Below are 25,699 nucleotides of genomic sequence, written 5' to 3'. Positions count from 1 at the left end.
GTTAAGTAAATATTCTCTTCCAGGAACTGTATTTTAATATAATTTTACTTTTGTGTTTCCTTGCTAAAATTTATCTTTTGTATGTCCATCCTTTTAGCAGGACGTCACTGGGACGACGGCCGTTTACTATCGTGACAAAAAATAAAAACACCTACAACCGTCCTCATGATTTTATTTTATTTTGTCGCTACCAGTTTCGACGCTTCATTGCACCATCTTCAAGCTGTTTTGATGCGATACAGGTTGATACGATCCCCATGCATAACCCATCAGTTGCCAGCATTACTGGATTCGCAGTTAATGTGTCAGCAGTCTAACCATCAACTATCAACTGTCATCCTGTACCGCATCAAAACAGCCTGAAGATGACGCAATGAAGCATCGAAACTGGTAGCGACAAAATAAAATAAAATCATAAGGACGGCTGTAGGTGTTTTTATTTTTTGTCACTGCAAAAAATTATGGCTTAGGACTGTGTATTTCTGCACTTCTTATTCACGTAATTGTTTTATTATTTTTCGCCAAACTAGCCAACAAGTTCGATGCTACATCAAAATACCTAACATAGAAGTAAAGCATACTTCCAGCATAGATATTTGAGCAATGCAGCTGATGGCCAATGGCAGAGCATTTGTTTGTTTATGCGAGGTGTAACTTTGGATGAACAGAGTATAACTGTCTATAGGCACGGCTAACCACATCAATTAATACACATCCCCATGATCTTTTTCACTTTCATTTTTCGAAGTCACGTCCCGCTGTAGTCCTCAGCCGGCAAAAATCGGCAAAAACCAGAAACCTTCGGTGTACTAGCATAGTTTCTTCAGCATCCGCTCACCATCCTCTGAGATGCTGCAACACCATAAGGAAGTATCAGCAAGAATTCAGTTGTTGTAAACGAGCAAGCTATTTGTACGGCAGCTGCGCGAACCAAGAGCTGTCACATAAACCATATGAACGACAGGCGTCTGTTTGATAGGACCTATAGCTGAAGTCGCGAACGACGGCGGTCGAGTTTAGAGCCGTTCTGCTCACCTATGCTTTGGCCACAACAACTTGACTATTTCGCTAGTGCTGCCAGAATCGGAGAAAACTGGCACTACTTGGAACATATTCATTTCCCCCGAGCGGTGCCAACTTCAAGCTGCCCGTAGATGCGAAGTATTACGAAACGATTGTGTCCACTAGCAAAAGACTTTCGTAAACACTCGCTGAGTTGTTTACATTAGGACAAAAACTTACGTTTGTCACTGGAGCAGGTTTACCTCAGAAACTTGCAGCAAGTACTTGTTACAGAAAGGCAGTTACTCTTAAAAACCACAGCAGTCACCACTGTTGTTGCATTATTATTAATTAAAAGTCGTGACGAAACACAAAAATAAAAAATTAGAGGAGCACATACTGATGTTAGCAAGAAGCACTGTTCAGTTAACTGAAATCAGAGGACTTTACGTAGATTAAAAGCTTTGAGAATGTCTTATGCAAATTTCGAACATCTCTTGTTTTGTACTCGATAACAGGAAGGAAAACTGTGGCGCGGTATCTCAGGCTGACTTTTAATTACTCTTCGATTTTTGCAGGCAGTATTTACTACTTCTATCAGAAATGTATACATTTTTTTTACGGCAAGGTAAAAAATTAGTTCAAATTTAAAGACGTCTGTACTGGCGTTCTACTATGCCTTCTGGTTAAACAAATCGACTGATGGTGCTAATTATGTCTGGTGAGGGATTCCAACGGTACATTGTTTCGGCCCATCTGTCTTTGTGCCACTCTCCTTTCCGACAACGATACTTTCGCACTTGTACCGAGCACACACAACTTCTGTACCTTTGAGAAGAACTTCCACGAAAAGAGAAATTCGGCAAGTACTTGCAGCAAGATGCAAGAAGGCAGAACAAATTTTCTCCCTGCAGCGGACTGTATGCTGATTTTGAACTTACTTACAACTTAAAACTGTGTGCCGGGCTGAGACTCGAAGCTGGGAACCCGATCAAGAATAGGGTTTTAATTCATGAGGAAGCTTAATGCAAGAAACTGTTCCTACTAAACTGAGGAAACGAGCGGACGTAGATGGGTGGGAGGGGGGAGGGGGCGGGGTTGCAGATATGGTTGTTCGTAATATTACACTCACTTCTGTGGTTGTACAGTTAATGCGCCATGCCACAGCAGGAAGTTCGACAGAATGCGTAATAAATACGATTTCAGGATTACGACGCTAGAATGGTTTCAAGGTAGGAAAAGAAACTGCAACGATTCAATCAGTGAAGCTGAACTGTTGTCTACAGTAAATGAGAACAGACCAGCCGTGAAAGTGTACGGTGTGGATAAAATCGGCGAGAGCCACAAAGTAGTGCGTTTACCGCCCTACAACTCAGATCTAAATCCGGTAGAATTGGCATAAGTCAAAGTAAAATACAATTTCAGGGAGAACAATGTCAGTGGTGACACATCGAAGGAAAGATTGCAGAATCTTGTTAATTGTTGCTTCCGTTTCAATTACTCCGGAGGGCTGGCAAAGTTACTACAGGAATGTGCAGCGGCTGGAGCAAGAGTACTGGACACGAGATGGAATAACGAAAATGGCCGTCGATGAAGTTATCATTAACAGCACGCCCTCAAGCGATGATGATGATGATGAGGAATGTAATGTACAGATTCCAAAAATCAGTTTTTTACCTTACGTCCATAGTGTCGAAAGCCGTACATTCATCTAGATTCATTTTTCATTCTTTTCGATACATAAATAATACGTGGTACAGGTAAAACTCTCGAGCTTGAATCATCAGCAAGTTAGGTGATTTCCGATCCGACGGATGTGTCACAAATGTATTGTAGGTGGTCTTGGGCGGGCAATATTGCCGCGATTGCCACCTGCGATTTCGTGTTGAGCACAAAACACGGGTAGTGGTGGCAGCACTGGTGCAGGCAAAACGACGATGGCTTCCCGTCACCCCTCGACAGTCAGCCGTTCCCGAAAGCCACCGTGCCAATCGTCAACTTACGGTGGGCAAACACGTCTCGAACTCTCCGACAGCCAATGAGCGTTCAGTAGTGTCCAAAGCGCCCTGCTGTGAACGTCGCAGCCAGTGTGAGCACTTAAATTGATCGTAGTGAGTTATTTAGTAAATTTTTGTTCCATTTGTTGAGAGTTCGTTTCGCTGATGGTGACAGTAAGCGTCACTTCTACATAAACAAGGGAGAAACATAATTTGTGGTATACACGCTTTCTTCAAGTGCAAAGCACGTTGAACCTGCGTACCGCAACTGTCGCTTGAAACCGGTAACAATCCTGTGTCTTGACCATCATGAATCGCCACCGGTCGTGAAACGGACGATAGCACAACAATAGCTGTTTCTATATGATTCTACTTGGACGAAATCACACTGTGATAACAGCGTGCATTTACATTTGCATGGCCGAGGAAAGGTCTGCCTCTTGCAAGCAGAAGTCAGGAAGTGAGGGGTACCGGTAGGAGAACTCGCGTATCCTCTCACTTTTAAATCGTAAACCGTCTTTCTTTCTCTGTTTTTGGTCAGCTTTTGCACTCCCTCTGGTGGAGGCTTGCCTCGCCACACCCTTGGTACAGCCGTGAGTATTACCTGCAGGAAGTGAATGAAAGTAACGCAAACACAATTATAAATGAACACAATGAGACCTGTGAAGAATATGGAGATCAATAAGAGATAACCAAGGTACATGGTGATTGGAAAATAAGGTGAAATAGCTAATATTAAGATAGGTAGCTAAGGAAGCTTTCAACAGAAAGAGAAACTTATTACATGGAAAGCCAGATAAAGAACACAGGAAAAGTGTTTTATCTGGAGTGTGGCACTCTACGGAGCTGAAACATGGACACTGAGACGAGAGGCGGCACGAGGTTGGAAGTATTTCAGTGTGGGTGTTGGACTGTGGAAAGGATTAACTGGATGCAGAGAGCGACTAATGAAGAGATGCAGGAAACATTAGGGGAGAGAAGAAGACTATCTAAAGCTGTAAGGTTCAAATGGTACAAATGGCTCTGAGCACTATGGGACTTAACATCCCTGGTCATCAGTCCCCTAGAACTTAGAACTACTTAAACCTAAATAACCTAAGGACATCACACACATCCAGGATTCGAACCTGCGACCGACTGAAGCGCCTAGAACCGCCTGGCCACCAGCGGCCGGCGAGCTATAAGGAAAAGAATGATGAACTGGCTTGGTCATATGTAGCGGCGAGACTGTTTCATGACGAATGCATTGTAACAACTAGGGTGTGGGGGAAGAATTACAGGAAGGAGAAGATACACGATGGTCGAGTGCTAATAGGAAGTGGAACTCATGTGGAGATGAAGAGAACAGCAGAAGACAGTAGGACATGGGGATCAACCTCGTGAAGACCTGACGTCGAGCAGAACACATAATAATAATAATAATAATAATAAGTATTATTATTATTTTATTAATGCCTGTAATTTTCAGCATCTGTGATATATATGTTTCAGAATAAAATTTGGTCCTCTGTTGCAAACATATTTTTAATATGCTTTATGGGATTCAACAATTAACTTGTATCTTCAGAAGCTTAGTTCTGGTTTAGAAGATGTCAATATCTTCTTCATACAAACATAATGATATGATATGTCAGAAACGTACAAATTGCATTCGATTACTGTAAATGCAGATTGACAATTGAAGATGACAAATTAATTTGTCGAAATTAATAAAGTATATATATATATATATATATATATATATATATATATATATGCAATTGACGACTTAATTTTATTCTGAAATAATAAAAATAATATCTCATGAAAACTTACATACAAAGTTTCGAGAAACGGATCAATGTAGTAATATAATACAGTCCCAGAAGTGCTGGTATCTTTCACGTATTGACAGCGAACACGGTTTAAACCATTTACAGCCGTCACACAAGCAATTAGTTATTTCTTCTGCGCTCCAAGCTCAAATGGAACAGGAAGAAATTCTAATACGTGTCAAAATGGAGAATACTGTCATGCACTTCACAGTGATTTTCAAATTTCGGATAGATTTAGAACGCAGGACGCCATAAAACGCTCTGGCATGCTCTTCCCAACCAAGGCCAGAGTAGAATCATTAAGTCAGATGTTTGACGAGTAGTTTGTCTGCTGTTCCTCAAATATTTTCTTTCAAGCTGAAAACATCTTCACCGAGGAGACTGCTGACGAGGAGACAAGAAGAGTCTTCACAAGCATTGGTACCTCGCCTTTCCGATTTATTACTGAGTGAAAGACATCCATCCTCTAATAATGAGTACTTTCGTATGTAGCTTAGCGCGGCACTTTTTGGAAACAAACGCGGGTAACCACTTCAATACTTGCAATAAAAATGGTTCAAATGGCTCTGAGCACTATGGGACTTAACATCTATGGTCATCAGTCACCTAGAACTTAGAACTACTTAAACCTAACCAACCTAAGGACATCACACAACACCCAGTCATCACGAGGCAGAGGAAATCCCTGACCTCGCCGGGAATCGAACCCGGGAACCCGGGCGTGGGAAGCGAGAACGCTACCACACGACCACGAGCTGCGAACTAACAATCTCGAGCAGCGTTGCCAACAACACAGTTTTGACCATACGTTTATAGTTTTGTGTCACCTCTGTGCGGCGTAAGGTCACCGTTGTCAGATAAAATTGACGAAAATACCGAAGACTGCCCGGCGGAAGGATTGGTGTGCACAATAAAACACTTAGCTAACATTAAACATTATATTTATTACTGTTAGTTACAGCTTTCAACAAATTTGTGTTACCTTTATTTTTTTGGTAAAAGTGGCTGCATATTGCAAAACTTAAAATTACAACGAATGTATAATTTTGGTTTTACCAAATCGGCATTTAATTTGTTTCTAGCGTCAGCCATAAATGACGCATGTGACCGAAGGCTTTTTCCACAAAGGCATTGCTACGTGGAACCCCCATTATTCTTCTGATATTTTTTTTGTTGGGTTTTTCTTCTCCGTTTACAAGTGTTTTCGACGAAAATGAGTTTTCGGACGTAAAAGCTTGACTTCGTAATCGTTACAAAGTTTTATTTTGCATTACGTATCTCTCCTAAAAACTATCTGAATTAGTGATATGAATGGAATTCTAAAATTGTCGAACCGCGCGTGCTACGGTACCGAATACCGATCTCGGCTGAAATACCGAACAGCTCGGTAAAAAACCGAACACTTGGCAACCCAGTGTGAAGTCCAAAGCTAGAAGCGTACGGGCTAAAACGGTCGTGGATATCTTTAAAGGAACATACTGCAAATGAAAGATATTTTGTGTTAATAGTAAAATGTTCTTTTTCCCTTCACTACACTTATTTTTTGACGTAAATCACATTACGTGACGAGATTATAGCAGTATAACATGGCTCAGCCCATTGGCTTGAGGTCGATAACAAAGGCGTATTTCGAGCACGACAACGTCCCATATAGCACGCAAATCTGGAAGTACCCGCGATGACCGTACTTTCACGTTCTAATGTAACATTTTCGTATGTTTCTATTACGTAACGATGTAGTTCGGCCAGGGTCAGTTCAAGAACATTTTTCTACACAGGCGGCATATCATTTTGTTCCCCACGCCTCAGACATCAATTACCTTTCCCTCGACTCTTGGCGAGACCTTTAAAATCTAAATCCAGGTCTAGTGATCCTGGAAAAATGGTTATTTCTCCTGTTAAAATATGTACGAGGAGCATCCCACATTGATTAACACTTCATTTTTTCCCATCATTCATGGTGCGCAATTTCACACATCATTACAGATGCAAGTATGTAGTATCTTGGTCTCCCCGTAAGTGGTAGAACAATCTTTAGAAAGATAATCCTCGAACAGAACAGCCCAGTTTTCCGTCTGCTGTCATTTTGTGAGCGGACAATATAGGGTATGACGGCCAAGGACGCTGCTGGACGAAGCAGGTTCTGTGGAAGGAGGGTGTAATCTCTGTGATTATTCACATGTGTCTGGTGTCAGTGTGTGGAGAGTGTGCGCCGTCACGAAAAGTGGTCTTCCAACATGACAATGCTCGTCTCCATACAAGTTGGTAAACCACGGGCCAGGTGCTGCTATACCCACCGTGTATTCTCACGACTTGTGCCCCTCTGATTACCACGTCTTTGAGACATGAGAAAACTTAGGTGCGGACATCATTTCGCAGACTTCCAGGGACTGTGAACAGCTGTCCTTCGGTGGATGGAGAATGTTCCACACGGTCGCCTGGGTTACCCTGTACTGGTGGGCCAACTGCCTGGTAGTGAGACGGTGGTCACATTCCTCATTGTCAATCACATTTTCCTCCAAGTCTGGTGTCCGAGCATTTCGAGTACGTCCTTCATGATTTCCTACTTCCTGAAACGACCGTGACGCAGACAAACGCCGAAACACTTCTGCAAACATCGAATGCTGTGGTTGTTGCGGAGCGGATAGGTGTCCTGATACAATCTGGCCCGCGTTGCCATTTGCCTCTCCGTAAGTAAACAACATATCGGCAAGCTCTCGATTCGAATATGGAACCATTGTGTACAACGCTGTATCACGTCCACTATAAAGTGAGTCAGCAAGAGGAGTGAACCGGACACAACATCACCAATTACTATGGCAGGAGAGGGTGCTAGGGCATGACGTATGAGCAACAATACGACCCTCTAGAAGGAAACCATGCATACTATAACTGTGGCTGCTTGGTCTAGAGCAGGGGCTCCCAACAAAATTTTCTCGAGGATCCCCTCATCGAGCATGATTGGTACCTTGTCATATCACAGTATCAAGTACCTAAAAAGCCAAATTAAGAGTCTTTTTATACGTTTTCTATTTTTGGTACTTAGAAAAAACATTAATATATTCATTATTGAAAAAATATTGAACTTAAAAGTTTTTCAATTTAGCCATCATTGTTATTGTAAAAATTTTTGATTATTGCTCAAAATCTTTATCTTAAAATCTGAGTGTTTAGTATAACAAACTCCTTGAAAAAAAAATAAAAATTGAGTATGAACTGAAAATGACAGGAAAAAATTAAAACTGAGTGTATTGGTCTTTCAAGTGTACTACACTTGAGATTGCATTGAGCAGACATGTGTGAAAAATAAGAAAACACTAATTTCATACAAGGTATTATTTATTTGAAAAAATAGTTACAGCAGAGTACTCCATCTGTATACAGTTAGTTTTAATTTTCAGTTGTTAATGAGATAAGTTCAATCTGACCTTTGAGTCCATTATTTCTGAAATACTAGGTTCCAACCTTGAAACTTCCACTCTGAAATCCGACCGCATGTCGAGCCTATTCCTATATTTGTTTTTCATGGAACACATGGAAGAAAATACTTGCTCACACTGATATGTGGTTGCAAATGGAAGGATCTTTTTCATTGCCTTATCTCCAAGTTTCTTGTAGTCCTTGCGTGCTGATGCCCAGAATTCTGTAATTTTGCAACCGATGAAAATGTTTATCATCGTGCCATAGCTGGACAGATCCACAAGTTGATGTTGCTCTTCTTCAGTGAGGCCTTGGATTTTGTCTATTTCTTCACAGCTGAAGGGATTTAGAATCCATCTATCATCAGGTTGAGGGAAATACTCTCTAAAAGTGGTGGCTAGACTGCGTAGATGCTCGGGTACATTGATCTTGATCTGGTCAGGCAAACTCTCCTCTGATGACTCCAAGAATTGTTTTAAAGTAGAAAAGTTAGTTAGTGACTCGTTTTCTACCCTTGACGCCCAGATCTGACAGTTTTTGACCATAGCACTAATCTTATCCTCAACTTTGAACATGTCTACATTTTTTTCCTTGTAAACTCAAGTTTAACGCATTCAAGTGTTCAAACACATCAGCTAAGTACGGAACTGTGCAAAGCCAAGAGAAGTTAGTGAGAAAATATGGGTACTTTGTGTCAAGAAGAAAGGCACGAACCTCGTCTCTAAGTTCAAAAAATCTTGACAAGATCCTACCTCGAGAAAGCCATCTTACTTCCGTATGAATAAGAAGTTGCTCATGCTCACTGCCGATCTCTTTACACTCTAGGAAGACGCTAGACGCAGAAGTTAGCGTTCGATAAAGCTCTGCTCCTGCAGAAGCGGCCAAAACAAAAAAAACTGTTACCATACGAAATATATTTAATATATTTTTTATTCTAATAGCATCTTGCGGATCCCTCTGGCATAGCTCGCGGTGGGAACCACTGGTACAGAGCCGGTGGGAACCACTCGTACAGAACATATGAGACCGCAGTCTCTGTAACAATGTACGAGGATTGAGTGAAAAGTAAGGCCTCCACCTTCGTAACTCTCCACCAGTTGGCAGCCTTGGCATGCAGCAGGTACTGGCTTGTTCCGTAGCCTCTTCTCTACAGCTCCTGTTGGCGGGAAGCCTTAGCACTGAACGGTTGTGTTTTTACAGTGTTAAGTATGGAACCCTGCGCAGGCGGTCGGTTAAACGCTGCGTCAATCAAACGCTGCCTGCAACACTGAGGAACACACTGCTCATGGTCAGAGGAACTTTCATTCGTCAGCGCCATTTGGCGTGGCAGCGATACCCGGACAGATGTCCGTAAGATCCCTTTTCCTCCATCTCTAGTCAGGAGTCCGTCCCTGCAATTTGTCGGTTTTATTAATTTTCACCTAGTTTTTCTTGCTTATAGATTAAATACTAATTTATGGAGGCAGCCCGAAAGTAAATAATGCACATGAAAATAAATTGTGTGCTCAGGGTAAATGAAAAGCGTGAGCATTCTTGAGGTCCTCTTTCACAAATCGGATCCCCCTTTCGCAAAATCCTTGTTCCAGGGCCAACAAAAATGTTATATTTAATTTATACATATGATGAAAATGGATGTGTGTGTGTGTGCTTTACATTTAAATGTATTGCTTATGTACTACTTACTGTATTTGGAATAAATTTCACAGTAAGTATCCACATGTTTCGCTAAATCCACCTGCAAAAGTATATCAAATGGTTCAAATGGCTCTGAGCACTATGGGACTTAACATCTGAGGTCATCAGTCTCCTAGAACTTAGAACTACTTAAACCTAACTAACCTAAGGACATCACTCACATCCATGCCCGAGGCAGGATTCGAACCTGCGACCGTAGCAGTCATCCGGTTCCGGACTGCAGCGCCTAGAACCGCTCGGCCACCGCGGCCGGCTAAAAGTATATCATGGTAGCACATGTTGCTCAGGAGCTATGACGTCATGAACAGAGATGTATGAAAAAGAGCTGCATTGCGCATGACGTTTAAATTTATTTCTTCTTTTCTACTAGCTCTGTTCGCATCACATTTTGCAGACAGTATCAACATATGCCCCTGAATGTGCCTACAAGGTTATATCATTGTACGACACGTAGTTCGGGAGACATGACTTTAAAAACACTGAGATGCGTGAAAAACTGCTGCATCATGCATGTCGTTTTAATCTATTACTTCTTCGCTACTAATCCTATTCGCAACACTTTTCGTTAACAGTATCCACGTACGTAACTACACAAATGCATAGTTCAAGAGATATGACGTCAGAAGAGGATGAGATAAGTGAAAAAATGCCTCAACATGCATGAAGTTTTAATACGTTAATTCATTCTCATTAAAGCACTCCTGCAGTTGAATAACGTTAACGAAATCCCTGACACTTAGCAGCGCTTTTGACAGCTGTCAACTTCGAAGAGCGAACAGCTGTAGGCGAAAGCGGTAACCATCTATACAGCTACCACGACGCGCTGCCGTAAAGCGTGTACGCGAAGCAGCTCCGCCCAGAGTTCAGAACTGTTCAAATGGCTCTGAGTACTATGGGACTTAACATCTGAGGTCATCAGTCCCCTAGAACTACTCACTAACTAACCTAAGGACATCGCACACAGCCATGTCCGAGGCAGGATTCGAACATGCGAGCGTAGCGGTCGCACGGTTCCAGACTGAAGCGCCTAGAACCTCTCGGTTACATCGGCCGGCACAGAAACTGTCCAGGATCACGTTTCTTAATTTAGATTCTGTACTTATACATTGGTACATTATGCTTATTTCTTTGTACGACTGTGTCATAATTTCAAAGGTGTTTTCACGAATACGAGAAAATAAAAATTTGTCATACTTCAGTACAATCACAGTTCATTTTTTTTTGTTCCCGTTTCTAACACAAAACTGGTGCAATGAATACACGGATAATGTCAGCTAGTATTTAACATAATAACTGCGAAGCCGAAACGGGCAACAATGTCTAATCCATGAAGTGCCGAAGAAGAACATTTTCATATAACTATTGGCCGAATCTAGAAATTTGAAATCAATTCATTAAGAACTAAATCATATGTTACAGGTTTAACACAGTTAAGACAAGCACTTATAGTTAGAAACTATTCATATGTCGTGAGACAGCGTTTAACCCACAGCGCGAAAATTCCCAAGAGTATACTCAGTATTTGATAATGACAGCATTTAGTGACTCCCAACAAAATTTACAAATAATTTCAAACATTTCCGAAAAATTTTTCCTTGTGGACACCCACCATACAATGATGAAAGGAAAATAGTTTATGGCTTTCTAGATTTTCGCTGTTCAGGTAATAGAACTTCATCTGCGGGCACGTCGTTTTACTCTGTTACTTTTTTACTGCTAACTCTATTCGCAACAGATTTTGCAAACAGTATCCATATATACGACTGAATACACCTGTAAAATTATATCTTTATGGAACACATACTTCGATTGATATGATGTCATGAGCATTGAAACGCGTGAAAAACTAGCTTTTCTTGAAACAGACGGTAAGTCTTACCCATACTACACTCATCCAGTGTTTGATAATTGGAGTACTTGACGACCTCCAACAAAACTTAAATATAATATAAAACCTTCTTTGCACTCACCTGTGAAGTAATCAGACATTGAAGCTGTTTCACACACGAGGGTTCGATTCTTTGATAAATTGGGATAAGGATTGATTCCGTCTATGTCCTTCCAACGGGGAAAGAACGATGTGTAAAGTCTGTAACATTTATTTCAGAATTATCAGTATGAAATGATCGTTTGGCATTTATTGGCCGGGATATCACCTTCGGGGTTCGGCTGCCGTATTGCAAGTCTTTTTAGTTGACGCCACTTCGGCGACTTGCGTGTCAATGATTCGGACACACAACACCCAGTCCCATGCCGGGAATCGAACCCGGGCCCCTTGCGTGGTAGGCCGTAACACTGCCTCTGCGCTACGGAGGCGGACAGTTACCAATATAAAAGAGATCGACAAAAGTGAAGCATATCAAATAAATGGAAGGCTTTTCAGCTGCCAGGCAAGAAATTCAAGATTCTTTTCCTCTAATGTAATACCGTTCGAAATTCAAAACACAGAGCAGAAACAATAGTACCCGTCACTGACAGACATTAATCTTTTTTATTGTTGCGCTTGAGGACACACGTGTCGTTCGTTTTCGAGTGAATATCAGGTTTTGTTTTACATGTTCCTCTCATAGCCATTCTACTATGTAATGATCGGTACTTTCACTTAACTCTTCCGTAGGCACATTTCAGCGAAGTTAATTCCATGGTGTCGTATTACACGGGAGTGTTACAGACTGTCTTTAATATTCGATAATTTTAGTTTTGTGATTTAAGACCAAAAACTATCGTGATAAGTATCCTTCCCATTGCCATTTCGTGAGCTATTATGAGCTGTCACTACACAAGCTTCGAGATTGCCTTGATGACACCGAACTTCTGTAGAAGCAGTCTCAATATGTGCCGGATTTGAATATCAGCAGCAAGCCACAATAGTACTCTATAATACAAGTGGTCGTCTAGATGGTCCGTAAAGCCCACTTATGGACGTTCCAGGTTTCATGGTGGGCAGAAGGAATTTGGGGGTTAAACAAATTTTAATTAGATTTTCACAAAATTTTGACGTTAGGTATTTGGTAAGTAATGCTTTAACTTGGCTGCAGTTCTGCTTTATAAATTTTGCAACATAAAGTAACTTTCTTACTTTATAAGCGGCCATTACTGTAGAACTGGCGGGCAGTTAGAAAATTTTACTGCCAACAGAGATACAAAAGTGAGAGGTAGGCAAAAAAGGTTGACTGCCACTGATACGTATTGCATAAAAGAAGCAATGTGGGCCCACTTCACAAGCGACAACAATATTACCTCACAACTAGCAGGACTGATTATTGTAGCAGTATTTGTTCACCTGGTACTACCACATGATGTCAGGCACATCAGCAGATGGTAAGACATTAATTTTGTTGTGAGTATAATTCCCATATCTCTTTAAAAAATACGTTGGTGGTAAGCAAACTTCCCACTGGCGTTAAAAATAACGTTATTTGGTGGGACGTATCCTTCCTAAGGCCCCTAAAAAGCAAACTAGACGTTAGCGACAATCAAAAGCTATATTTCACAACAAACACAAACGGCTGCTGGTACGATAAGACGAATTCCTATCATCGCAGTAAAGAAATACAGTTGGTGGTAAGTATACTTACCGTTCCTTGCGAAACGTTTAACCCATAACTTCCGAGGTGTGGTGTCTCAGACGACGAGTAGAATTTTCGAAATCGAACCTCAACGGCCAATTCTGTGTGAATGCTTCTATACCCCTCCTTAAACCGCCAACCCTCCTATCTTTTACTGTCAGTTGTATTATCACGGTCTTCGTTTGTTGTTCACTCGTGCTGTTGACACGCGTTGGAGTTTTCTAAACCGCGTCTCGTGAATTATGCACCTGTTTTCCTCAGTATAGTACAAAATGTGTTCGCAGGGATCCGTCAATTTTAGCGATACTAAGTTTGATGTAATGGTTAGTCGGTGAATGGAGGTAGACGTCAACGATAAAGATCAAGAAGCAGACGAAAACGACGATCATTCAGAGGAAGAACTTAAGGACCGTGGCGTTGGGCACCATCCCGTATCTCCAAAGAAATACTTACAAGTGTTAGTTCAAATTAAATGTGTCCTAAGTCGTAGTAAAGCGAAACGTAAATTCTAGAACAGAATGTCAGTTTTTCAGAATGTCTTTTTGTATCTGTTGAGTTCAGTTTCATGTGCAAGTTTGAAACCTAGAATTTAAATTGTCTGATAATTTACTTGCTACTGAGATACTGTAATTTTTCAGAATGTAAAATCAGTTCTCTTAACAGTTCGTTTATGTGTACTCTTTAAATATCTGATGTGAATTTGCCTGATAAAAATTCAAATACTGCTGTCTTTATTCAGTCCATTAAAATCAACGAGGTGTGATTAAACAACACTTAATTAATTGTAAAAATAAATGTTAAATAACTTAAGTTAAAATTTTCAAATGATTTGTGCTTTAAATCTCAGTTGAAACTTAGGGGTTCCAGAGACTGCACCTCGTAATATGCACTGCAGAAAACTGACCTCATGAGTTCAGGGTTAAAATTAACTTTGAACGACTTTGTGTTGGCGAAATCTGTTTTCTAACTTCCACGAAGTGGCAACACTAAATGAAACATTCTTAACCCGAGCTATGGAATCGGATTCGCAATCGGAGGGATGGTGGTTCAGATCCCTGTTCGGCCAACCGGATTCTGTGATTTCCCTGGTGCTTACGGCAAATGCCCGTGTGGTTCCTTTGAAAATGACACGGGCAATTTCCTTCCCCAACCCGAATTTGGCCTCCATCTGTAGGTCTATACCGACTCCGTCAACGCCACGTTAGACGCTAACTTTCGCTCATTTAAATCTTCTGGAAAGCACAAAGCCGTGCGACTTGCGATGCGCTGCCCTCTTTCGCCGTAGTCGGCGCTGGCTGCTGGCTAGCGACTTAGTCACTGGCCTTCGAGAAGGACAAGTTGCGAGGGATAACGGGACCCGGTGAGTGGGGGTGGGGAGGAGAAATCATTCGGCGAGCACGCCTCTTCCGCAGGTATGCAGTGTCGGAAAGTGGGTGACTGCAGCTGCTGCTACGTTAGCCGCCTGCGTTATATGTCATAGTTCCCATTATGAAAATCTACTACCGGGTAGGGGCAACGGAGTGTATTCTTGTATTTATCGGCCTCCTCTTATTATCCGATTCCTGCGAAGGTAAGGCCAAAAGCACGATACCATGTGTTACTTATATTCTACCTGGACCGTACCTTTGCAATAGGAGGACGAATGAAGACGACAAATATGGGAAAGGAATAAGATTTTCTACGCGGATGGAACACTCATGCTGCACACTGTTCACAGACAGTTAGGAAGTAAAGTGACACCAGAGGGTGACGTGAATTATTTGCCTGTGGTCTTAAATAAAAAGCGAGAGTAAACTCCCTGAGAGTAGTGGTGATGTGGGACACATATCCCGTAACTCATTTAAAGCGCTCGACAATCGAGCACGTTGTGATTGAAGATCATCTCACAACTTTTATTTATTTATTAATTTTTTTGTTCCGCGTGGAAACTCTTTTCTGCTGCTGGTATCAAAAATCAGATCTGTAATAAAACGATTCAACCCCCAACTAAAAATAGGCATAAGATCAAAGATGAGAACGAGTAGTCTGGAAAATACCTCAGTTATTCGTATTTGCGCTAATGACATTAAGATTTCAAAAGCTCCATCTAACAGATATTTTTTGAGAAGCAGTTTTTTTTATTTATTTGGTCCTGTTGATTACATATTATACAGCCAGTATACAAGTAATATAGGCCAAGTCAATACATCTCCAGAAAGTAAAATGAAGAAGAAATATCCGTGGAAATTACACAATTTTTTGACGTAACAATTGTTACTGAACAATTAACTTCAATTTACATCTGCTGTGATTACAGTTGTAACATATAGTAACTATTTGGGGTTTCTGCTTGTTACATTCTGCATATAACTAATGAATTAAGTATACCAGCAAGTAAATTTTAAACAAAATTTTCTGAGTTTGTTTTGTTTTGGATTGAGTGCTATACTGGTAAATCCGATTTCAATCACAAATTTTTGGCATCAAAATTTAATCTATTTGCGTATGAGACAGAAAATAAATGGCAGCTATTGTAACTGTTGTTTAAGCAGTATCTAATTCTAGTTCTTCATCTCAATTAATTAATTTGAAGCTACAGTTCTCAAAATGCCGAACGTAATTTTAAGAACTACTGGCTCATACATTTTACGTGATACAAGTGTGGTATATGGTAGATGGGCACATCACATTGTCATAGGAAACTGACATTACATAGTGGAAGCAGCTTTCTTTGCTCTAGAGAACAAGCAATGGAATTGGGACTTTTGAGTTTATACTTCCTATTGTAGTGTGAAAGTCGTATGTTTGTCACTGATCTTAATTAAATGCATACCAATGTAGTCACCAGTCGACATTGACTATACATGGAAATAATTTTGCAAATATGACTTTTATTCTCAGAATGAAAGAAGAAACTGTTTTAAGGAAGGAGAATGTATTGAGCAGTCGGTGATAAAACTGTAGGATTTTGCACTAACATAAAATTATTTCAATTGCTATATCAGTTTTGTATTTGTGAAAGTTCATTTTTTTCATTACAGATATTACCATTCATCAGTCTTCATTCATTTGTTGCCCTTACAGTATTCAGCATTCTTTACGGGTAATATTTTCTGTTTCCGTGATTGTGTGCTCTCTGTTATTAATATAACCCCTCTTTACATTTTGTTATATATTTGCATTGCTTTTTAGTTGTGTTGTTGTTCTGGTCTTCATTTTGAAGGCTGGTGTAATGCAACAGTCCATGTTGTTCCATCCTGTACAAGCATCTTAATCTCAGCATAACTGTTGTGACCCACCACTTGGATTCTGGTTATTGTAGTCAAATCTTGGACCCCTCTCCCAATTTTTTTCTCCCAGTACTTCCCTCCATTATCAAGTTTTTTATTTGTGAATTCTGGATGACGTATCCTGTCCACCAATCAGTATTTTTAGTCAAAAATTTCATTTCTTCCCAATTTCATTCATCCTTCCTTATTAATTAGCCAAGCTACTTATCTTATCCTTAGCATTCTTCTGTAGCATCACATTTCTAAAGATTCTGTTCTCCAATGAAAAATCCATGATGAAGTGTAACAGTATTATGAAAAGGATAGTTGCTACTCACCATATAGTGGAGATGCTGAGTCACAGACAGGCACAACAAAAAGACTGTCAGAAAGTGAACTCTCAAACAACTGGAATAGTTAGAAGTAGACAATATACACACATATACTCATGCAAACACAACTCACCTTTTGACCATGGTGTTTACTGTTCACATTTCACTTCCATATCTTCCAGTTTTCAGAAAGGCTTTCTAACATTTCAATTTATATTAAATTTTAACATAATACTCTGTTTCAGAAATGCTTTTCATGCTAATGCTAGTTCACATTTTTATTCTCCTTGTTGTAGTCACCATAAGTTATAACAAAACTCACCGACTAATTTCATAATCCCATTTCCTAATCAAATTTCCTCAGAATCCATTTATTTGATTTGATTACATCACATTACCCTAGTTTTATTTTTGTTGGCAGTCACCTTATACCCTCTTTTCAAAAAACTATCCTTTCTGAATTACGATGTCATTGGCAAATCTCAAAGTTTTTGTTTCACCTCTCTGAACTTTTAAATCCTTTTCAGAATTTCTTCTTGGTTCCCTTCACAGCTTGCTCATTATACCAGTTGAGAAATATTGGAAATAGGCTGCAATCCTGTCTCACTGGATTAAAGTGCCGTTGACTCTTGTATATAAGGAGGCCAAAGAACAGAGCTGCAATATTATGGACCAGTATCATTAACATTGGTGTGCTGCAGTATTCTTGGGCATATTTGAAGTTCAAGTACAAAAAATTTCCTTTAGACAGAAAAGCTTTTGTCCATAAATCAGGATGTATTTAAAAAGCATCAGTTGTACGAACTCTGCTTGCCCTTCTCGCACACCACAGGCGAAGGGCAACAGGCTGATTCCATATTTCTAGATTACCAGAAAGCATTTGACACAGTGCCTCATTGCAGACTTTTAACAAAAGTGCTAGTATATGGAACAAATTCCCAGCTGTGTGAGTGGCCCAAACACTTCTGAAATAATAGAGCCCAGTATGTTATTCTGGATGGTGTGTGTTCATCAGAGACAAGCATCAGAAGTGCCCCAGGGATGTGTGGCAGCACAACTCTTGTTTATAGACGTAAATGATCTGAGGGATAGCATCAGCAGCAATCTGTGACTTGTGCTGATGACTCTGTAGTGTAAGCCAAAGTGTCAACATTGGGTGACTTAGACAGAATTTCTATTTGATGTGACAAATAGAAAATTGGTCGAAATGTAGAAAAATATAAGTTAATGCAAATGAGTAGGAGAGACGTTCCTGCAATGTTTGGAAACAGTATTAGTGGTTGCTATTTGACAGTCATGTTGATTAAATACCTAGACATAACATAGCGAAGTGATAAGAAATGGAACAAGAACATAAGGTCAGTAATAGGGAAGATGAAGAGACAACTTTGGTGTATTGGGAGAATTTTACGAAACTGTAGCTGATCTATGAAGGAGACTGCATAAAGAATGCTAGTACAACCCATTCTTTAGTACTACATGAATGTTTACAATCCCCACCAGGTCAGATGAAAGGAAAACATCATAGCTATTCAGAGGCATGGTGCTTTATTTGTTATCACCTGCAAGTGTTACAGAGATGCTTTATGAACTCAGTTGGGAATCCCTAGAGAGAAGACAATATTCTTTTTGGAAAAGACTATTGTAAAAATTTAGAGCACCTACATTTGGAACTGACTCTAGAACAATTCTTCTGCTGTCAACATACATTTTGCATAAGGTCTGCAAAGACAAGCTAAGAGAAATGGGGGCTCATATGGAGGCATATAGGCAGGTGTTTTCCTGTCACTACATTTGCAGGTGGAACAGGGGTGGGAATGATTGGCAGTGGTACAAGTTACCCTCCAACATGCACCATATAGTGGTTTGCAGACTATGACTGTAGGTATAGATATGTTCCATATCATTTTCATCAACTTACTCTGCAGTTTTTCATTATATTGTCTTCAAATGTCGGGAAATATTGTACAGTTTAAAATTTGATTTTGAAATCTCTGTCTCACCATTATATAATCAATCTAAAACATTTCAGAATCTCCAGCTCTCTTTCATGGTGTTTCTTAAATCAAGTACAGGGCATTTATAAATGAATGGTGTGGTTTTAAAAATTAATACTGAATCAGTTTATTACTTTTTACCGGCAAACCTAACAGCATAAGCAGCAGCAAATGTCTGAGTTTTTGATGCATTAATCACAATCCTTCATTATGTGTAGCCTTGGTCGCACAACAAACATCTACACAGTAATCAAATTCTTCCCACACTCGATGTAGCATGTCCTTTGTGACAGTCTGTAGTCAAGCTTTATCTGATCGCACACTTCCTCGAGGGAAACAGGTATTGCAACACACAAAACCAGTATTTCACAAATCCCCGCAGAAAGAAATCGCAGGGTATTAAATCTGGTGAATGAGGTGACCCGGGGAAAAGGCTGATGTCTGTTTTTGCAGCACATCTATTCAGCTTTGGTGAAGAATACAATTAAGAAACTCTTGTACTTCCCAGAAAATGGGATGGAGAACTGTCCAGTGTCAAAATGTAATCGCCATAACTGGAGTTTGGATGGGGTAACAACCAGGTTTCTAACATCTCTAGAAATGAATTACCCGCACACTTTCTTGTGTGACACCACACAGAACATATTTACTTTCGGACAGTCAGATTGACGCTTTATCAGTGTATAAGGTTTCTCGCATCCCCAGATACGGACATTGTGTGTGTTCACCTTGCCACTTACATGGAAAGTGCCTTCACTGCAAGGGATGAGTCTTTTTACTAAATCACTGTCCTCCATTTTTAACTGCAGCTCTTCACAGAAGTCATGCCTGTTAGTGTAAGGGCCTGTAATAATCTCTCTTTGTACCGTTTAAAACATAGCCACTCACGCAACACCTTCCACACCATAATCTTTGGCATAACCAATTCCCTCCTTGCTTAACTAAGTGACTTGTGAGGACTTCGGTGAAACACCATGAGCTGTCTTTCAGTGTTTGCATCAGACACAAGGATTCAGCCAGGACTGTTCCCCATACAAAGACATCTGGTTTCCACCAACTGTTGGAACCACCTATCTATGTTATCCTTGTGTGGTGGGTCTTTCATAAACTGTGCACAAAACTCATGCTGCACCGTAACCATAGATCTGGACACCTCAAAGCAGAGCTCACAGAAAGCCTTTTCCTGTTGCGGTGCCTTCTTGGAAACGGATGCTACACCTGTGCAATAAGAATGGCAAGCGAACAGTGGGCAGCAAAACAAAATTTGGACAGTTGCTTATGCTGTAGGTTTTGCCCATATGAAGTGATAAATTGATTTATTATTAATTTTTAAAACTGCAACATTCGTTTATAGACATCATGTATTAGCAGTGATTAAATTGTTTGATCTATGGAGCTAGTAGGCATGAAACTTGTGCTACTGTTGTAGGTGTTGGTTTTGTGTCTTGATGGCTATAATGCATTCACTGTGCTCATCATAGTGACTTGCTTGTACTGCTATTTTCTTATTCATTATTAGACCTGGGTCTACTCTTGCATTACCCTTATTTGATTTTATCTTGATAATCCTGTGCTCTCCTGACCTGAAACCCTATTCTTCCTACCATCACACTTCACTAATTACCACTGTATCTATCTTTACTGTATCCTTTTCTCTTTTTAAATTCTATAATATGATAAAGATATCTGACAGCCACACTCTGGCCCATAGAACACCTGATTTGATTTTCCTGATGACAAGTCTTGTGTAGATCTTGCCAGAAGATCCAAATGGGGGACTATTTTATGCAAGGGGATGACAACATAATTAAACGATACAGTAGAACTGCATTTCATTAGGAAATGTGACTGTAGTTCTTTTAGTAAGTTGGTTAATGTTACAAGCCCAGATCAATCATTTAGATTGTGCTGCTTGCAAGTACTAAAGAGGCTGCTGCCCCTGTTCAGGAACCATAGGTTGAGATGTGACCTCACTACAACCTTCTGATGTGGTAGCAGGTATGGCGGCATTGTCTGCATTGTTGAGCCACACGAGCCACCTCACTGTGGCAGATCCATGGCTCTTGGTCAACGTGAGGGAGCTCCTGCAGAGTCAAATTATACAGTAAAATCCTAAAGTCATCAGTGCATGCTCCTGCTGCAAAGTGTACTAACAACATGTTGTGATTACTGCTGATCTACTCTCTCAGATAATAATGTAAAATGTGATTACTATATACACAGAAGTGCCAAAGAAACTGGTATATGCATGCATATTCAAATACAGAGATATGTAAACAGACAGAATAAGGCGCTGTGGTCAGCAGCAACTATATAAGACAACTAGTGTCTGGTACAGTTGTTAAATCCGTTACTGGTGCTAAAAAGGCAGGTTATCAAGATTTAAGTGAGTTTGAACAAGATGTTATAGTTGGCACACAAGCGGTGGGACATAGCATCTCCAAGGTAGTGATGAAGTGGAGGTTTTCCTGTATGACCTTTTTCATGAGTGTACCAGAAATATCAGGAATCCGGTAAAACATCAAATCTCCGACATTGCTGCAACCAGAGCAAGAGCCTGCAAGAATGGGACCAACGACGGCTGAAGAGGATCGTTCAGTGTGACAGAAATGCAACTCTTTTGCAGACTGCTGCAGATTTCAATGCTGGGCCATCAACAAGTGTCAGTGTGCAAACCATCCAATGAAACATCATCAGTGTAGGTTTTCAGAGCAGAAGGCCCACTCATGCACTCTTGATGACTGTATGACACAAAGCTTTACATCTCACCTCGGCCCATCAACACTGACAATGGACTTTTGATGACTGGAAACATGTTGCCTGATCGGATGAGTCTCATTTCAAATTGTATGAAGCAGAAGAACATGTACGGGTATGGAGAAAACCTCATGAATCCATGGATCCTGCATGTCAGCAGGGGACTGTTCAAGCTGGTGGAGGCTCTGTAATGGTGTGGGGCATGTGCAGCTGAAGGGATATGGGATGCCTGATATGTCTAGATATAACTCTGGCAGGTGACACATACGTAAGCATCGTGTCTAATTACTTGCATCCATTCATGTCCATTGTGCCTTCTGACAGACTTGGGCAATTCCAGCAGGACAATGTGACACCCCACACATCCAGAATTGCTACAAAGCAGCTCCAGGAACACTTTTCTGAGTTTAAACACCTTCGCTGGCCACCAAGTTCCCCAGACATGAACATTATTGAGCATATCTGGGATGCCTTGCGATGTGTTGTTCACAAGAGATCTCCACCCTCTCACACTCTTATGGATTTATGGACAGCCCTGCAGGACTCATGGTGTCAATTCCCTCCAGCACTACTTCAGACATTAATCAAGTACATGCCACGTCGTGTTGCAGCACTTCTGTGTGCTCGCGGGGGCCCCACACGATATTAGGCAGGTGCACCAGTTTCTTTGGCTCTTCATTGTATGTGTATATGTGTTAGCAGAAAAGGCTATTTAAAAATTTAACAGCTCCATCTATTATACTAGTCAGGTGCTGTTCTTACCTGATACATAAAACAAAGCATTTACATTACGATGGATACTGTCAGCTATCTATACAGACGTACTGACAGTGTGTGATAGAAACATTAGACTTACACAGACTGTATGGTACATCCCCAGGTCCAAATACTGTGATAAATTGTAGAAGGAGTGGGTGTTGAGCTTGCTTTCACTCATTTTTGGATATCTGGAAATTTTCAATATACTGCTGGGTGTCTACTGTAATTTATTGCAGCCTTTTGCACCAAGACATAAAAATCCATCCAGAACCCTTGATTTGAACACAGTCATGGGCACTGCACAATTTATCCTAAATTCACTCTTGTTATTAGCCTCAATTACCATTATGGAATATATGTATTGACACCTATGTGCAAGGACCCCTAGGTCCTAAGGAGTTTTCTCTAAGATATCTAGTTATCAGCTTTCACAAAATATTCTAACTGCATGCTTCTTTAGAATAAATACAGTTTTGACCTTAGCTGCATTGCCCCAGAAGATTATGCCAAATGACGGTGTTGAGTAGAAGTATGCTAATACTCCTCTCTGCAGGTCAGCACATCGAGAGATACTTCTAGTACAATACCTTTAATAACAATATGAATTAAGACAGAGTGCTACTCACAACATAGAGAAGGCAGACAGGCACAATGAAAAGACTGCTGAACATTTAAGCTTTCATAACAAAAAGTCTTTGCTCAGAAATAGAAAACAAACACACATTCACAGAAGCACAACTCTCATACACACATGGCCACTGTCTTGGCCATTGTGGCCTTACTGCTGTGAGCTGTGCTTGTGAGAATGTGTGTTTGTTTTCTATTTCTGAGCAAAGACTTTTTGGTCTGAAAGCTTAAAGGTTCAGCAGTCTTTTCAGTGTGCTTGTCTGTGACTCACTAACTGACTCCTCTTTGTGGTGAGTAGCAATCTATCCTTTTCATTTTATTGTTTTTATTCTATCCTGGACATTTCCTAACAACTGTATGAGGCATCTGGTATCAAAATGGAACAAGTCACTGAAGGCAGGCATATTTTTCAGTATGAATGAAAAACCTCTAGCGACAAAACAATAATGGTCACAAATGTTTTTTTTCCGTAGTTACATCATTAATGGATTTTGTTAAATCTGATTCATAATGGTCCCCCCCCCCCCCCCAGCTCCAACCTGACCCTCCTTTCTCTCTCTCTCTCTCTCTCTCTTTTTTTTTTTTTTTTTTTTTTTTTTTTGATTAGTGGTCTGTGTTGCAATTTTATATAATTTTACGCTTTTTAAAATAAAAATGTATCCTTTTTAAATTCCAAAATCTTGTGAAAAAGCACATAAATTAAAATAAAGTGACATTGTAATTACTTTTATTTATAATAATTTAAAAAAAGCATCTCTATGTAAATTGAATAATAACATGTCAAGGTGAACATTAGAAAACTGAGGAGAATACAAAATAAGATTTCTCTCACTAAAAGTTTGTAGTTCACATAGATTTTGAACACAATAAAAAAATGGAGTGCAAATTATGCTAAAAGAATCACTATTATGATAGACACTGATTACATAAACTGAGAAATATTGTTATTTTACGTCTTCAATCTGCCCTCATTTAGATTACAATGTACAAATGAAATATTAAGACTTCAAACAATATACAGTATAAGGTATTATTTTGCTTCCTGATATGGTCACATTGTTGTGTAATATAACAACACAAGATTCCAAATAAAAATGCTGCGACATGAATATTGTTGCCCATTCCTTGATGCAGCCACCTGTGAATTCACTGCCTGCAAGACTTGGCCCATTCTCTTACAAGATCAGTAGTTCAATGGTCTGTAACATAAAGACATGATGGAGTTTAAATCATGTTCTTGTTACACCTAGTAGTGATATACTTTTACTTTAAATAGGTAACTTTGACTCATTTTTGTAAATTTTGCCACTTGTCCAATTTAAATACTAAACACATCATAAATAAAGTAAGCTAGAAGTAATTATCATAATTATCAGTCAGTAGATTAATGGTAGTCCTAATTTGTAGTTGATATATTTTACAGAAGTAGCCAGCAGTGGTAGCTTCTGCCTGTTAATGGATTACTTGACTTGTTCTACATCTTGGAAGGCTTCTGTTTTATGATGTGATTGACAGAACATAATGTGTGAATGAATGAATGAACAAATTGGCTGCATACAATGATATTTCCTTTCTATCTGAATTCTTTACATTATTTGCACAAAATCACATCATACAGCTGCAATGTGCACACTTTTGATGTCCCACAACAGGACTTGGACACTTGTCAGTGATGTAATGTGAGTTGTACCAAGAAGCTGGCAATGGGGCACAAATGGCAGTCATTGTGTGTGGTGCCCTTCTTATGATGTCAACAAAATGTCAGTAGGGGGTGTGATGCCCTCATACTGCAGTACAGGGCACACAAGAACTCACCGTACCATGTATCAGGCCTCGTATCGGGACTAGTGCCTTCTGCAAGTCGGCAGTGGCCTATGGCACCAGTGTTAGAGCTGCAGTCCTTTGGTGTAAAGGATCCTATACATAGCCAGGAAATAAGCTGGGCTACACTAAACATGTGATGCCATATGCTGGAGGTGCTTTTCATCCTAGACTTATCGTCTGATAGATGGAACTCATGATGTTGCTGTGGTTTCCACTCCAAAGACTTGTTTTGATGCAGCTCTCCATACTACTCTATACTTTGCAAGCTCCTTCTCAGCATAATTACTGCAACCTACATCCTCTTGAACATGCTTATTATTGTAAAGCCAGGAGGTCTCTCTACAGTTTCTACCCCTCTCCACCCCTTCCACACTTACCTGCATTACTAACATAACTATTTCTTGATGTCTCAGGCTGCGCTCCATCTTCAGTCTTCTTTCAGTCAAATGGTGTCACGAAGCTCTTCCCATTTTGGTGTGGTACCCCTTCATCCTCTTCATTAGTTTGTGTATCTACCCAAGGAATTTCAGGATTCTTCTGTGACATTGTATTTCAGAAGTTTATGTTCTGTTCTTGTGTGTACTGTGTATCACCGACATTTCGCTTTCATGCACTTTGTGGAAACTCATTCTAGCACTTTAATTTATACTTTGTGTTA

The 25,699-nt window shown here is 40.1% G+C and overlaps 1 protein-coding gene across 1 annotated transcript in view; it reads left to right on the top strand.

The window, feature by feature from the left end:
- The first annotated feature begins 14,895 nt into the window (after window positions 1-14,895).
- Window positions 14,896-25,699, top strand: part of LOC124788292 — a 47,873-nt gene continuing 37,069 nt past the window's right edge. The window contains exon 1 of the mRNA XM_047255524.1: window positions 14,896-15,067. Coding sequence (XP_047111480.1) covers window positions 14,986-15,067 — 82 coding nt within the window. The 5' untranslated portion in view covers window positions 14,896-14,985. The remainder of the gene's footprint in view (window positions 15,068-25,699) is intronic.

This window comes from Schistocerca piceifrons, chromosome 3 (genome assembly GCF_021461385.2).
Source record: "Schistocerca piceifrons isolate TAMUIC-IGC-003096 chromosome 3, iqSchPice1.1, whole genome shotgun sequence".
Taxonomy (NCBI): domain Eukaryota; kingdom Metazoa; phylum Arthropoda; class Insecta; order Orthoptera; family Acrididae; genus Schistocerca; species Schistocerca piceifrons.
Note: the sequence above shows the minus strand (reverse complement) of the source record. Positions and strands in the feature narration are given on the sequence as shown.